Source organism: Gymnoscopelus microlampas, assembly GCF_963454915.1.
Source record: "Gymnoscopelus microlampas genome assembly, chromosome: 17".
Classification (NCBI taxonomy): Eukaryota; Metazoa; Chordata; class Actinopteri; order Myctophiformes; family Myctophidae; genus Gymnoscopelus; species Gymnoscopelus microlampas.
This window is the reverse complement of record NC_139954.1, coordinates 14,687,730-14,704,016: the sequence shown is the minus strand read 5'-3', so window position 1 is coordinate 14,704,016 and position 16,287 is coordinate 14,687,730. Positions and strand designations below refer to the sequence as shown.

General features: G+C 42.2%; 1 protein-coding gene across 1 annotated transcript; it reads right to left on the bottom strand.

The window, feature by feature from the left end:
• Positions 1 to 121: 121 nt before the first annotated feature.
• Positions 122 to 15,376, bottom strand: marco (macrophage receptor with collagenous structure). Its single transcript, XM_084084704.1, has 15 exons — positions 15,207 to 15,376; positions 13,019 to 13,117; positions 12,032 to 12,213; positions 11,155 to 11,272; positions 10,923 to 10,967; positions 10,720 to 10,773; positions 7,984 to 8,088; positions 7,322 to 7,375; positions 4,334 to 4,429; positions 3,784 to 3,846; positions 3,535 to 3,606; positions 3,086 to 3,121; positions 2,694 to 2,756; positions 2,365 to 2,535; positions 122 to 1,940 (listed from the first exon to the last, which is right to left on the bottom strand). The coding sequence occupies exons 1-15, from the start codon at positions 15,286 to 15,288 to the stop codon at positions 1,804 to 1,806; spliced, it is 1,377 nt and encodes a 458-aa protein (XP_083940830.1). The 5' UTR covers positions 15,289 to 15,376; the 3' UTR covers positions 122 to 1,803.
• Between the last annotated feature and the right edge of the window lie 911 nt (positions 15,377 to 16,287).

Sequence of the window (16,287 nt, the reverse complement as noted above, 5' to 3'; positions counted from 1 at the left end):
CAGGGTTAGATGGAAATGCAGAGACAAGGGTTTTTTAGAAGGGTTTTAGCCATGGGAGATGATGATGGTGTCAGTAGTGGGGGTTCATTTGAAGAAGCACTAACACAGTCCGAGGGGAAAAGTCCACAGTAAAGAGTTCAAAGCATGCCGTGCATGTTTTCTGACATGAGTATTTTTTATTGCGCCAAAGTTTTGTAAAGCAGTTTTACACAACACAGGAGCCACACAAATACAATGACATTTGGTGTAATTCCATTCAGCTAATGTCTTTGGTAAATGAGGTGGAACATGGTGCGGAATGCAGCTTCATACAGTAAAGTTTGGTGAATATGTAATGAGATCCAGCTGTGAATGTCATTAGTGGTATTTTTTGCTGCCTCGCGTACATGTCCAAATCCTTGGTGTTATTATTGCCGGCCGTGTGTGCGTGTGTGTGTGTGTGTGTGTGTGTGTGTGTGTGTGTGTGTGTGCGCGTGTGCGTGCGTGTGTGCATGTGCATGGGTGTGTTCGCATGTACATGCCTGCACGTCTGCGTGCACCACGTGCATGTGCTTATGGGTGTGATCTATCTGTGCTTGTATTGTATGCAAGTCTGCTATCACCATATATGTATATAGGCGGCGGGTAATGAAGGCTAGGGTAGGCTAAGCCTACAGATGTTATGCTGGGAAATTCTGGGAATTGTGCAAATGATATATGTGCACAGCATTATTTAGTTAATTTTTTGATAATAAATCAGTAAATCAGGCAAAAATAAGAATTACATAACATAACCCTAACCCCCCAGCCTCAAGCCAGATCTCCTAGCCTTCCCAATTGTCAATGTGTATGTGCATGAGCTTGTGTATGTGTGTACAATATGTATAGTATGTATGTATCTGTGCGTATGCTGGGATACATAGTATGTTTGCTGTGTGCATACAGTATGACAGTGTCTCAATGTGCATATTTCTGTTCCATTTCATCAGTCCGGCTGTGTCATCTGTCTCCCTGCTGTCTATCCATCTATCTTCTTTGGGGTCGTGAAGTGTGTTTCTAGGCAGTTTCAAAAGCCACACGACCAGGCTATGGAACCTATGCTACCTAATAAAAGAACTGTCGCCATTCCTGGTGACATAGATAGACTGTCACACAAGCATTATCACTTTATGTATATTGTCGCTGTTTGGTAGAAACCTTGCATGTCCAAAACCGTTACTTTTCAGAAATGGAAAAAATAACCTGTGTTCCAAATGGATCCAAAGTAGTTATTATTCAGTCACAATATTAAGTCACAATAATAATACTTTTACTCGGTTCAATATTTATAAAACCCACAATTAACCACTTTCACTTTCAAAATGTTTCAAAAATAGCATAAATAGCAGATCTACAAGCTCACAACCCATTGCGATATGCCGCGTTGTGAGATTGTAGATCAGCTATTTTCGCTACTTTTGCACGACACTCACACAATTTACAAAAAGTTAGAAATATGGAGATACAAGGCTTTTGCCGAACAGTAACAATATGACTATGAATACACAACATCGCTGTTTCACCATCACTATGAATAGTTTGATATGCTGCTGTAAGTGTCTTGAGAGACTGTGATATTCTGCCAAATCTCCTTTAGTTTTTTTCCACACACCTTATGTAGGCTATATTTTATACTGTTATCCTGTTATCTGACCCTTTTCTTTGTTTCTTTTTCAATTCTATTTTCAGCAATATTATGTAACTGAAAAAAATCATTGGAGCTTGCACAGTAAATCATTTCACCCACTCTTGTACACCTGTAAACTTGTGATGTGACAATAAACTTCAACTTGAACTGCACTGCACCCCAGCATCCTCTGCATGTGTGCAGTCAGTGATCTTGAGGCCGCTGTGAGGGCAGTCGAAGATGTCGGTCTCTGTCCCTCTGCATCGCAGATCATCCAGCAAGATGAGACCGCTTCCTGAAAAGTGATTGAAATCCACAGAGCCATCAAACAGTGTGTTGATTGTTAGGGTCAAGTCAAATCAAGACAAATGTCATTGGTACATATTTTCTACTGAATCCCGCACAATCACTTTCATGACTTTTTAGTTTTGGACCCCCAAAATGATATAATTTTGCCGCGGACCCTCATCTCAAAATATTTTGTTCCAGGGACCCCCATGAAGCAAAGATTTGAGTTACAAATGTTCCCTTTAAAAAATATATTCAAACATTCGGACAATGTGACAATGTTTTTTTTAAATAGCAGATCTACAAGCTCGTAGCGCGGTACTCGGTGCCGCGGTACGAGCTTGTAGATCTGCTATTTTTGAATAGTCCAAAGAAATATTAAAATGACACAGATGCATTCCCGGTCTTAATTAAAGGTCAAAGGTCCTCACCGGCAGTAGAAGCAGTGAAGGTTCTTGTGGCCTTCTTGAAGCCCAGCATCTTACAGATCACCGTGCCGTCCAGGGTGTCGAAGCTGTCGTCACACACAGTCCCCCACGCCCCGTTGTGCTTCACCTCCACTCGCCCCTGAGTTGACGTCCCCCCCGCAAGACGTACTTTCACTGTTGTGAGAGAAGTAGTAATGTCTGTTAAATGGGCACATAAATATATATTTATGCTTAAATGTAAAGGGAAACTTGAAAAAATATAAAGGTGTGTGCGTGTGCGTGTGCGTGTGCGTGTGCGTGTGCGTGCGTGTGTGTGTTCTGTGGACATTTACCTTCTGCAGGGACAGGGGCCATGTCACCCTTGAGGCCTGGCACTCCAGGGGGTCCAGGGGGTCCTGTGATGAATGGAAAACAGAGGTTCAATAAATTATTTGGATAAAAGAGAAGAGCAATGAACATTTTAAAACCACATTTAACACTGGCATCTAATCTAACACATCTATCTAATGATTCTAATCTATATTTTAGACACACACACACACACACACACACACACACACACACACACACACACACACACATGAATGCATGACCACTTCTGTGCCCTTGCACAATGGAAAGGAAATAGAAAGAATGAGGCAGAACGAAAGACTGAAATGCTAAATTCATAACACTTGAGGAAGGCTTGAACACTGAGGAAGGATTTTGTATGTACAAGACTCACCTGAATCTCCCTTTAATCCAGGAGGTCCACTTGGGCCTAAACAAAACAAGACACCAAAGAAAATAATTAGAAAAGTCATGCACACTGAGACCTGTGGTTTAAGGGCAATAACATTAGTGTATCGGGAGTGGAGTCAGAACCACGGGTGCTAACGGACTAAAAAGGTGGGTCTCATGAAACCTATGTACAAACCCACCACACACAACACTGGCTTTTATTGCATTTAATTCATAAAAAGCAATAAATAGGCAATAAATATATGCATAATGCGTCAAAACTCTGTGTGTCTATTTTTGGCGATGAGATTTTGTGTAGTTGGAAAACATGAAGAGAGTATTACGATACTGACCTATCCAGTTCCAATTTTGTAATGCCCCCATTCTAAAGTAAGTAATTACGTACAGTAAGTAAGTATACGGGTCAGTGTTGTGTGTTTAGTTTAGACTTACCTGCAGGGCCCATTATACCAGGCGGTCCAGCAATTCCGTTGTCTCCTTTAGGGCCAGGGGCACCAGGCACTCCTTGGTGAAGACGATAATAGAAAATGTCATGTCATACAGAAGCTGATAAGTACAGAACATACAAATAGTTTGTACTAACCCCCCCCCCCCCCCCCCCCCCACACACACACACACACACACACACACACACACACACACACACACACACACACACACACCCAAATGCATATTTTCTACCTGGGAAACCGTGAACTCCCTTTTCGCCTATGGACCCATTTCTTCCAGTAGGCCCCATGACACCTGGTTTTCACAAGACAAAGGAAATAAATAACAATAGCCGAACATTCTGTGATAATAATAAATCTACAAGGTACAAGCTTTTGAAGGTGTTTTTCCTATGGTCATCATTGCCCATATGGGGTAAATAGTAAACACATACGTAGAGGGTTAAAAACATTAGGCCCATAAGTGACGTTATAATAACCTGTAAATGAACCCTGAATGAAAAGACTAGTCAAAAGTATTTCATCATGTCTCACGAGGAACTCTTGGTGCTGGGATATCTGAAAGACCACTCTGTTAGATAAGAATATGATGTGAAAGGTTGATCTGTTTAGATAAGGTTATGATAGCATAATACATGGCACCGTGAGGCCTAGTGAGCTTTTAGATTGGCTATTTCCGGCGCGGAAACACCGGCACGCAGCGAAGTGTGAATCAATTTGAAGTCAGATCTGGGTCAAAGATGAGATCAGATAAGCAACATTCCCTTGGAAGAAAGTCTCACCTGGTATTCCAGTGTCTCCCTTGTCCCCCTTTGCGCCTGGTCCCTGGTCTCCTGCAAGTCCTGTAAGTCCTGGTATTCCACGTGGACCCACGGGACCTGCATACATACAAGCACACATGAACACACAGACATTCAAATGCCTCTTTTGATTAAGTGTAACCCTTTTTCCCCCCATTATAACCAGAAACAGGGAGGTATAGTACATCATAGGAGAAAAAAAAAGAAAAATAGCTTGTGATCAGCTATTTTCACTATAAGTTCTTGACTCGGCCCTCATTTATCAACGCAGCGTATAAACCGCCATATATTTTTCCATATATTCGGCCATACACCAACGTCGAAGTCACATTTATCAACGCATCCTACACAGCTGATCCGAGCGTACACTTGGTCCCAGCGTTGATAAATGTGACGGCTGAAACCGAGCGTCATTTAAATAACACGCCCTTAAATATTCTCAAAACGCCCCGATTTTACGACATGAAGACGAACCAGAATACGACCAAAGACATGAAAAGCCAACAAGAAACAGTTTCCCCCGCTGGCCTCGCCGCACACGCACACGCACACGCCTCTCTCTCTCGCTCTCTCTCTCACACACACACACACACACACACCCGCCCGCCCAACTTTGTCTTTCATGTCCGTGTTCGTAGCGTAGCGGTACATGAGACTCGGGCGGAATGCAGTGATTGCACGGGACTGAAGTGATGGCACGGGACGGTTCACTTAGTTCTTGTAGTCGAAACGAGCCTAACACACGCACGCACGCACGCACGCACGCACGCACGCACGCACACACACACACACACACACACACACACACACACACACACACACACACACACACACACACACACACACACACACATACACACACATACACACACATCCATCCTATAGTGTGTATAGTTTCAATGTAGGCTGATGATAGGTTCTTGGTTTACGTATGTATTAGTTATTATTAGATTATTGGTTTACTTATGTATTACTTTATTATTAGATTACTATTTTTATGCATTTGATGTATTACGTGTATTATGATGTATTATCTTGTGTCCTTGCTTACTGAAGGTCGCTCTGGATTAAGAGCGTCTGCTAAATGCCTAAACTGTAAACTGTGAACTGTAAACACACACACACACACACACACAAATGTGAGCACACAAGCACACACAGAGTATAGTAAATTGCTCAGGATAAGAGTGTTAGCTAAATGCAGAAAATGTACAAAGTACTGTAATAATTCTCTCACAGGTATTATAGCACTAATCAGCAATATAGCCATGGACGGAAGTGAAACTCTGTGATTTCACAACATTGATCTACTGACGTACAAGGCTAAAACGGGAATTCTCCAGAACCGCAACGGCTATCACAGGACGTGAAACTATGAAATGTTACCCAATTCACAAAGTCCAACCTTTAGTAACTCAGGATGAGGTTGTTTTTATCAACATGGGTTATTGGGGGATGCAATAGAAAGTAATATGATTTTTACACACAGACAGACAGGAGAGGTGGACGGACGGACGGACGGACGGACGGACCAGACCGGACCGGACCGGACGGACGGACGGACGGACGGAGGGAGGGACAGATGATTACATTACAGTTCAACTTTTTGCATTGAGTTTTGGATACATTGAGAAAATAATAATATTAACGATATTCACACATTTCGCTCAAACAAGATAATCTCAGAAAATACTGAGATTAGCTATGTAATCTCAGTATTAGTCAGTGAGATATAATCAAAGAAAGAAAGTAAAAAGGTCGTAAGAGCTTCAAAAAACAAAGTTGATATGTCAAGAAAGAGTTGAGATATTGTTCTTGTAGAACAAAACATGAAATGAAACTCTTTGGTTTATGTTAACCAGTAACCACAGACCGCACGGGGCGCACGGGGTAGGCTTACCACTGGACGAACAGACAAGCAGACATTTGCTGTACATTATACAGAGTGTACAGTATGTAAGTTTCACTCTGGTGGTTAGATTAGCTGTGCAAAATATTCACAGTCCATCTGCTCTTAAGCAGGAAATGTAGCCCTGCGGTGCAGCACAGCACTTTTAATAGTGTACTCTACGGAAGTTTAAGGAAAAGCATTATTCTTTCTACTTTATGAAGCGAAGACAGGATATCTAGCCAAGCGGCAGAGAACTATTTCAACAACCCATCACGCGCGTGGCGGACATGTCCGCTGTGGAAGCTTTTTTTTTCACTGCTCGTTTTTCAGCAATGAAAAATGCAAAGTCTGGGAGCGAAGTTCAGCCTATCTAATATGAATCTGGGGGCATATTTTATATGGATGTGGCAGGAGCACAGCGTGTGTGCTGCAGCACCTCGCACGTTTCTGCACCGTAACGGGCGAGGTGAAAAGGGTGTGCTCGGAATGAAATGGAGCTCATATTAGGTATCTTTCATACGTAATTGCCTGTCTCCGACGGAGGCTGCCGCCTCTTTCAGTGTGCCAGTAATGTTACCCTGCTGGTCATGGTGAAAACTCCCGTCATCGTCAAATAACAGGCTTTACACAGGTTTCAAAGGTCACATTATAGCATATTTCAAACTCCTTCCATGTAGATAAGTCCCCATTGTGTTCATTTAACTCTGAGTGTACAGGTGGATTCAATTTGATTTGTTAAACACTGAGGGTTTTACAGTAATCTGGAGTTTTCCAGAATCTATTTCAATTCAAAAAGCTGGACCTCTGTTTTTATTATGCTAGACTCTAGCATAATAAAAACATTCTAGCAGCTAGAGTGACATTTTGTGAGAGTCACGAGTCTGTGGTTTTGTTTCAAACTGAATTCTGGGAGACTAATAACAGACAACAGAGCTATCAGAGGTGTCACCAAAAAGATGAAAATGGATGTTAGACAGTATGACTTTAACATGAAACAGCTGTTGACGCAATTTCCAACAAAGACAAAACAAAAAGAATTTGAATTGCACACACTTTCACATAAGTCAATGGGGCCTTACCAGCAGCTCCATCAGGTCCTGGGGGTCCTGACGGTCCAGTGTCTCCACGTTGACCTGAAAATTTTGTTCAGTTACTGTTAATTGTAGAGCTCCATTTACATTGAAAGAAAAAAACATAGCCACAAAGAGCTCACATAGAGCAGTGGTTCACAAGCATTTTCACACCATGTATTTGGCCGCAGACCCCCATCTGAAAATATTTTGTTCCAGGGACCACAGTAAGAGAAGATATGTTTTTAAAATGTTCACAATTATTCCACATTTTCCAAACATTTTCAAGTTTTCTCAATTCAGTGTGTGTGTGTGTGTGTGTGTGTGTGTGTGTGTGTGTGTGTGTGTGTGTGTGTGTGTGTGTGTGTGTGTGTGTGTGTGTGTGTGTGTGCGTGCGTGTGTGCTTGTGCGTTTGTGTGTGTGTGTGTGTGTGTGTGTGTGTGTACTGTATGTTCCCCAAACAGGTGAGCGTAACATTCTGTGTGTGTGTGTGTGTGTGTGTGTGTGTGTGTGTGTGTGTGTGTGTGTGTGTGTGTGTGTGTGCGTGCGTGCGTGCGTGCGTGCGTGCGTGCGTGCGTGTACTGTATGTTCCCCAAATGTTGTGTTTCTCTGTATGTGGCTAATCTCGCACAACAGGTGAGTGTAACAACAACTGTTATACCAAATCATACCTGCAGGGCCAGGCTGTCCCTGTTCTCCAGCAGCTCCGTGGGGGCCCATCTCGCCAGTGTCCCCCTTTGGTCCGGAGGGTCCAGCGGGTCCCTCTTTGCCGTCACCTAGAAGGAAGCAGATGATATGAAGCTCTGCATACTATAGAAGTTATAGGCCTACACATCACGTCATTTCATTGCACAATCTTCCTTGCTGCAGTTTTTTTCCTTCATTGAGTAGTTTGTGATTTTCAGATATTTGTTGATTGTTCATGTGTTGTGTCTGTTTTGTCATTTTGCTCATTTTTGCTGTATTATATGACCATTTCCATTCCTGCTTGAACCTGTGTTGACCACTCAAATGTCAGGGGTGAACAGAGACGAAGTACATTTACTTGAGTACTGTACTCCCTCCAGTGAGTGTCCCACAGTGTCCAGTGAGTACATTTCTGGAGTATTAATGTATTTACTTTTTGCAAGCTCACGATTTCACTTGTTACATTTCAAATAGAAATATTGTACTGTTGACTGAGTCCACTGCATTTTTAGGAAGGGACTCCTGGGACCCAAACTTGCAAAAAAATATTAGGAATTAACCACTTAAGCCCTATTTCAAATAGTGAGAATAGACAATCTACAAGCTCACAACAGGGGCACGTTGTGTCCTTGTAGATCTGCTATCTTCCCTTCTTTTCTTTTTTCTTTTTTACATATTTTTTTCTTTTAAGGCAATGTTCGAAATGTCAGTACAACAATGCATTGATATTGAAAAGAACATTTATTTTGTAATTTGTATACTTTCCAATACTTGAGTATTTACTTTGTCCACCAAGGCAGATGATAAATGCACCCTGGGGAATCATAAAGATGCATATAGCCTACTTCGCTCCTGTTGCTGAGACAGTGCCACAGAGTGTGCTTTATATTCAGCCTACAACAGGTGATTTCAACAATTATTGCATTAACCCCGGTGTCCCTATTTTTTTTTAACAACTAAATTCAAGAATGTTCAAAAGATATTCTATTTTTTTTCATATATTTCAAAAGTCATATTCAGAATTTAGCAAAGAAATGTCTTTCATTTTCAAAAATAGCCAATCTACAAACTCATAACACCTTGCATCATTTACAACACGTTGTGAGCTTGTACGTTGGCTATTTCCGCTATTTGTCCTACGAAGGCTTACTGTAAGCAAGGATGCATTGGTCCTGGGACGCGGTAACACACCGTGCAACCCCTTTTTGAGCAGGAGCACGCGCACGTACATGCATCGATTTGAAACTTAATTCACACCTCAACAAAGCTTACAAAGGCTCCCGACTGCCGGGTGTCACACCAGCATGAATTAACATAGGAATGAGCCTAGATGCATATCAATTGTCCATTGTGTGACCTGTAGTGTAGGTGTTAAGCGACGTGCACGTGACGTCTTTAAAATTGCGTCCCACCACTAACAAAATCACCAATACAACACTGACTGTAAGTGGTTAAACAAGGTGTGACATGGCATTCTAGAATAACTGACTGATATACACAAATGTATGTATTGCTGATTGACCTTAAAGATTTTTTTTTTGTGCCATGCTTTCGCCCGATAACTTGCTATCTATTATGCAGCCGAGGAGGTCACCTCCTCGTTTTAGCCGAGATCTCACACTCCCCCACCACAACCCTGAAACCCGGGGACCTCCTCAGTCTTGATGTTTGAGCCAAAGAGAATCGATTCGTTTTTTTACCAAGGTGTGTAGAGATGAACCTGTTATCAATCAACCATGAGCTGATCGTGTGAAGCTCATGACAAAATATTTTCCTCCACTTCCATTTTGTCGTCAGCGGCAGGATATGCGAGCCGCTCTGTACTAAATGCTGTCTACTCCCCACATAATTGCCCTTGACAGCATTTTGTGCAGTGAGAGAAAAGAAAATAAACTTTTTGTGGCAGAGAAGTGTGCTTGTTGACGCGTCTCGCGGCTTGTCCACGTGAGACGAGAGTGTTCATTCAGCAGGAACGGCACGTTTCCCACACAAACTGCACTTCCCCATTGATAGATCACCGCGTTCTTTACAGCAATTATGACCTTAATCGTGGACACTGATCCGTATTAACCAAGCTAAGCGCTAGCCCTTCAGACGCTAATGTAATAAAGGGTGATATTTCCATAGAGGTGGAGATGTTGTGTCGGGGGTGAATGACCTATTGGAAAACATCAGAGCGAGACTCGTCGGGTGATTTGTTTGCCTTTGTGTAAAAGTCCACCCCTTGATTGAGATTTCATACAGGAAATGTCAATGCATTGACCAACGCCTGATTTGTTTTATACATAGATGCGCGCCGGTTTCGCGCACCAAAAATAGCGGCTCTACAAGCTCACAACCCGTCACGGTTGACGGTTTGCAGAAAAAAGAAGAATGGCTGCAGCGGCATTCATCCTGCTTCTCATCAGCTTCTGACAGGAGATGACAGGTCATCATCAGCGGCGTGATCATCGCTGGAACCAGCAGCTGAAAGCTAATGTCTGCTGCTACACTTGGGTTCTATGGCTTACGTGCATTAAAGGACGCAGTGCATGGTGTAACCAGTCTTTGTAAATGATCACAAAATGTACAAGAGTAGATTTCAGCTCTGTAATGTCCTTGCAATAAGCACGAGGCCTGTTAAAGCCAGTTTTACTGACATTTGCACTGGTGACAAAAACGTGAGTCAGTAGAGGTTGGAATAGTGAGATTAATGGCTCGATTGCCTTGGGTGAACTTACCGTTTCCCCCCTTCTGTCCTGCAATTCCTTGTTGCCCCGGGATACCAGGTATACCTGAGGAAAGAGATGAATTCTAATGATGTTCGGTGGAGGTGCTGCAAATGATATTAAAACACTTGACAAAGTACTGAATGTATCGTGTGGTCTTTCAGTGGAGGCGGTTGGGCAGGGGGATGGGGGAGGGACGGTGCAGTAAACCTCACCTGAAAGCCCCTTGTCTCCCTTCGTCCCTGATGGGCCAGGAGGACCTGTAATACAACAGGGTTCAGTCAGTCATGTTCAGCACTGCTGTCATGTCCTTTTTTCTCAACATAGAATAAAATACACACACACACACGCTACGGGGCGCACACACACACATGAGCGTGCGCGTATGCGCGCTAACAAACACACTCACACGCGCGCGCATATGCGCGCTAACACACACCGTCATACCTGGTGTGAGGCTAATTGTAGTCAGTTTCCCATCCAGGAGGAAGGTGCTGGTGTTGACCAGACTCAGGTCAGCCCTCAGTCTGCTGATCCGGCCACCCTCTCCACACAGGTCACTGACCTGTCATTAAAATAGTCCAATGCATTAATGTCACTGTCACTGTCCCTGCCTGCAAACTTACTAAACAAAAGTTATTTTATACTTCGCTGAAACATTCAGTGAAACTAAACTAGTCAAACGTAAACGATACTTAAAGTTAAAGGAATAGTTCACCAAAAGAAATAAAAAAGGTACTGTCTCCCATGAAGCCTTGAATTCATGGATATATTTTTGTTTTTGGTGCATTCCTATGCCAATGATTTGATGACCGGTGGAATGGAGACTTTTGAGTTTGGGGGTGAACTATCCCTTTAAGCCCCAAAAAAGGCCTAAACTGGGTTTTACTCAACCAAAACTGGCTACACTAACCAGTTTAAGTTAAGCTAAATTAGTAAGGATATTGTACATTGTTCCTAAACTTGTATTAACTTTGAATTAATCTGCATGATAAACTGTGATTTAGTTAAGTTTAGTTTAATTTAGTTTGGACAAAGTGTAGCAGAATAGCCCTGTATGCCTATAATCCAGAAGCCTAATATCTCATTTGGCCAAAGCAAAGGGGGATTCCCACTTGGCTGACTGGTGGATGTTTGTTTTCCCACGTGCTGAGACCCGGGTTTGAATCCTGTTGGTTACATTGGGGGTTCCTCCAGACTGGGTTTCTCGAGGTCATGGCTGGGGTTAGCTGAGCAGTGGATGGTTGGTTTCCCATGAGGGAGACTCTGGCTTGTGTCTAGGTGGTTCCCTATATTGAAGCATAATGACAGCCAGCATACAGACCTGGCTCTGCAGCGCCCCCAGATGGCCTCTCAGTGTCCTTGTCTCCTCACTGTTGTTCCGCACCATCATGGGCAGGTCGACGTCCTCACGATCTCCCTCGCTGGTAGGGATGTGATTGGATGTGTGTGTGTCAGTCAGCTTCTCTGTCCTGGAGACCGAGGCAGGGGGCTCCAGCGTGAAAACTGGGATGGAACGTAATAACGACATGGTTCATGGTTCACGAGCAACTTAAAGGGGCTACACCATGAATTAAAAAATAAAATATTATATATAAATATTGCCCCCTAATACGTTTTAAACAGGTTGTAAGCCTAAAAAACATCCAGATATTTTTTCTCACAATCTGACTGTCTGTCATTCCAAGCTTTTTCAGCTGCAATACCAAAACGTCCTATTAGGCAGGGGGGAGCTACTGAGCAATTCTGTCTGGCCATCGTCAATGCAAAATCAGTGCAAGTGACATCACTTGCACAGCCATTCTGAAATGGCCTGTTCAGACACGCCCATTCAGGAAATCCATGAAATGAGCATGAATGACTGAATGTTAAAAAAATATATTTTTTTTGGTACAAGAGACACTGGGGAGCCCAAAAAATACTAAAAACCTAAAAAAAAATGAAATTCATGGTGTAGCCCCTTTAACACATTGCTGTGTTATTCTACTATACTCTGTCTAAATGTTCACTATATCCATCACTGTTTGTACAAGCACAAAAATAGAAAGGGTAAAACAGAAAGAAAGGAATTACAAAATAAAATGTAAAAATGTATATGTCTCATCATAATGAGATTTAACAAGAGTCTTAATATTAATAAAGACAATGATTATACAATATTCATGGTTGGATATTAACATCAACATATCAATATATAAACAATGATACTCATTCATGCTATCTGTGATTAGCCTGATTTATATGGTTTAAGAAGTAAGCATCACTGGATCTACTGTATGTCTACCTCTGAAACCACATAATAATGTCTAACCTTTATAGAGGAGAAAGGCATTGAGACCCGTCAGCAGGATGAGATAAACAATGATCACATTCAAACACCACTGTCTTCTGGGCTTCTGTGGTTTTAAATCTGCAACAACATGAGGGAGAAAATACATATAGCTGTTATACTTGACACAAAGTGACATGACGTGTGTGTGTGTGTGTGTGTGTGTGTGTGTGTGTGTGTGTGTGTGTGTGTGTGTGTGTGTGTGTGTGTGTGTGTGTGTGTGTGTGTGTCTGTGTGTGTGTGTGTGTGTGTGTGTGTGTGTGTGTGTGTGTGTGTGTGTGTGTGTGTGTGTGTGTGTGTGTGTGTGTGTGTGTGTGTGTGTGTGTGTGTGTGTGTGTGTCTGTGTGTGTGTGTGTGTGTGTGTGTGTGTGTGTGTGTGTGTGTGTGTGTGTGAGAGAGAGAGAGATGAACATGAACAGCCCATGACATCTTGATGAGGTATGCGTTTATTGTGCATGTGCGCTATCTGGTTGAATGGACAGGACACTCGCAAGGTGTGTTTTAAAATATTCCTCACACACACACAGGTGCGCGCGCGCGCGCACACACACACACACGCACACACGCACACGCGCACACACACACACACACACACACACACACACACACACACACACACACACACACACACACACACACACACACACACACACACACACACACACACACACACACACACACACACACACACACACACACACACAGACTCTGGCATTTGAGAAAACGTTGTAGTTATCCTGAAACGTGGCTACCATCTGCTGGTCATGACTATTATTGTATCATAACAAGCAAGAGAAAAGTAACAGTAAACTTGCATGTAATACTGGCCTGGCTCTAAATAACTTTTCATTCTAATAATGGGAACTCTGTGAACTGTAACTAATGTACTAATGTCAGCCCTGAAAGTCTGAAACCTCCCCATTCAGGTTAAAGGACCGTTCACACTGAGCACTATAACCATAACTATAGAAATATTGTTCTAAGTCAAGTGGAAGGCAGAGTTCACACCCCCCCAAAAAAATACAATGGTGAACGATATAGTTATCGTTATAGTTATAGTGCTCAGTGTGAACGGCCCTTTAAGGCTGACCTGAAAGCATGGCTCCACAAACATTCAAATCGGACTTGGCCAAATGAGTTCCCCGGCTGGCCTCCCCCCAGGGTTGTAAACAGCTCACTCCCTGTGAGTGACATCCTCCTCCATGTGCCTCCACTCCCTTTATGTCACTATCATGAATTGAATCTGTATTTTATTTTATTTTTTCAATATTTTTGCGTCGTTATTTTTTCTGTTGTTTTGTCCAGTTGTTTGAGTGTTGAATGTTTATGGTTTAATGGACCACAATAGAAACAAGCCTCTGGCTTTTTGTGTCATCCATTTGGCATGTCTTTTTAACTCATTGTACTGTCTATACCTTTAAAAAATAGTCAATAAAGTAGGCTATGCAGTCAATCAATCAATTAAGAAAATGAAACTAAATGTCATGTAACTAACATGTATCTGAAAGCAGTGATATATCTGTAATTTCCTTCAGGCTCATGAAGTATCTACCTAACTCAAAGCAGTGGGACCAAAGCAAGAGCAGTGTTGAAGTAGCCTAACTAACATGTAAATAAAGTCATTGCGATAGCTACAATTAGTGTTAATTAGTCAGTGCAAGATGATACATGACTTGTCTCATCTCATACATATCCAATATCATTCACATTGACTCTTTACTTTCCAACTCAAAACTATGAATTATTATTCTATATATTTTTTGATCATCTCCTGTACACGTTTAGTTTTTTCTTTGATGTGAACCAAGTCAAATTCCTTGAATTTGAACATAAACTATTTGATTCTAAATTTCTTATTCTAGTGTAACTATCAGAAAAGGGGGAACTCATATGTCACATGCCCCAGGTATTATATTAACACAATTTAAATAGAGATGTTCAAGTGTGAATTACAATTTTAGACTGAAAAAAAAGAAACACTCACTAAAATAATATTATTACAGTCATATATGTTTATCCCAGGTTGAGTGTTAAAGGACCATACCACTGTCAATCCATGTCTATTCACAACTTAGCTCAACAAGCCAACCACTGTATGGTCCTTCAATGTATTCGGTTGGGATGATGAACAGAGAAAAGGTTTTGAAACCCCCTTAGGTTAGCTACTCACCATCATTCTGGAAACTGTAGAGCTCGCTCCTACTGAGGTTCATGTCAAACATTGGGTTGGTATGGTCCACAGAAGTCTCCATGTGGTCGCCAGCACAGCAGAGATAAAGAATAACCTTTCCTCCACCTTAACGAGCCCTTAAAATGTCAGGGAGCAAGATCTTCCCCCGATTACAACAGAAAAAGTATGTGCGTGCGCACAACACACACACACACACACACACACACACACACACACACACACACACACACACACACACACACACACACACACACACACACACACACACACACACACACACACACACACACACACACACACACACACACACACACACACACATGATTCTTTACACAGGCCCATGATACAGAGGAAGTGACTGTACTGATATATTGCTGAATTGTCTAATTCTCAGGGGTTAACTAAGTGGTTGCAAAGGTTCTGAAAGGGGAAGTTGGATAATGGCTGATCATGGCCCATTTTCTGCAGTAAAACTGGGTTACTGGGTTTCACATTCACAGAAATAATGTCAATTTAGCATATTGGCGTCTGAGAGGTCATGACCTAAAATAATAATACATTTTATTGGTATACCACTTTTCAAATCATTTAAAAAATGTATATATTTAGAGTAGCCAATTATTGTTGTTACCCTTTTTCTCCCCAATGTAGTAGTTATGCCAATGAATTCTTCCCCCCACACATTCTGTCTGCTGTTGTACCCTACTGGCTCACATGCCAGTGAGGAGCCCCCACTGGGAGGACCCAGCGCCCCTGTCCCACTCCTCCCGCCCAACGCTCCCTACTGACAGGTGCTGTTTTTTTACATATAGTGCTTTACATGATAAAATAGTTCACAAGTGCATGATAAAAACAAGTCAAGTTTGTGAAGTGATTTAAAAGGATAGCATTGTTGCTAACCTAAGTACCTCCAGGTAGGGAGTTTTCGTGGCTCTAACATGAGAATGACCGCTTCCCTCAACATGAATATATACTTTCTATTCTTCCTCTGGGTGTTGATGATGGTCTGAGGACTGAAACGTCCACTCTGTCACTTTATTTCACCATGTCACTTTAAGCA

Coding starts and splice junctions, on each gene's coding strand:
- marco (XM_084084704.1), bottom strand. CDS start 15,288: ATGGAGACTTCTGTGGACCATACCAACCCAATGTTTGACATGAACCTC. Junction 3,122..3,534: donor TGGTATAATGGGCCCTGCAG/GTAAGTCTAAAC, acceptor TGTTTTGTTTAG/GCCCAAGTGGACCTCCTGGA. Junction 2,536..2,693: donor GGCCCCTGTCCCTGCAGAAG/GTAAATGTCCAC, acceptor CTCTCACAACAG/TGAAAGTACGTCTTGCGGGG.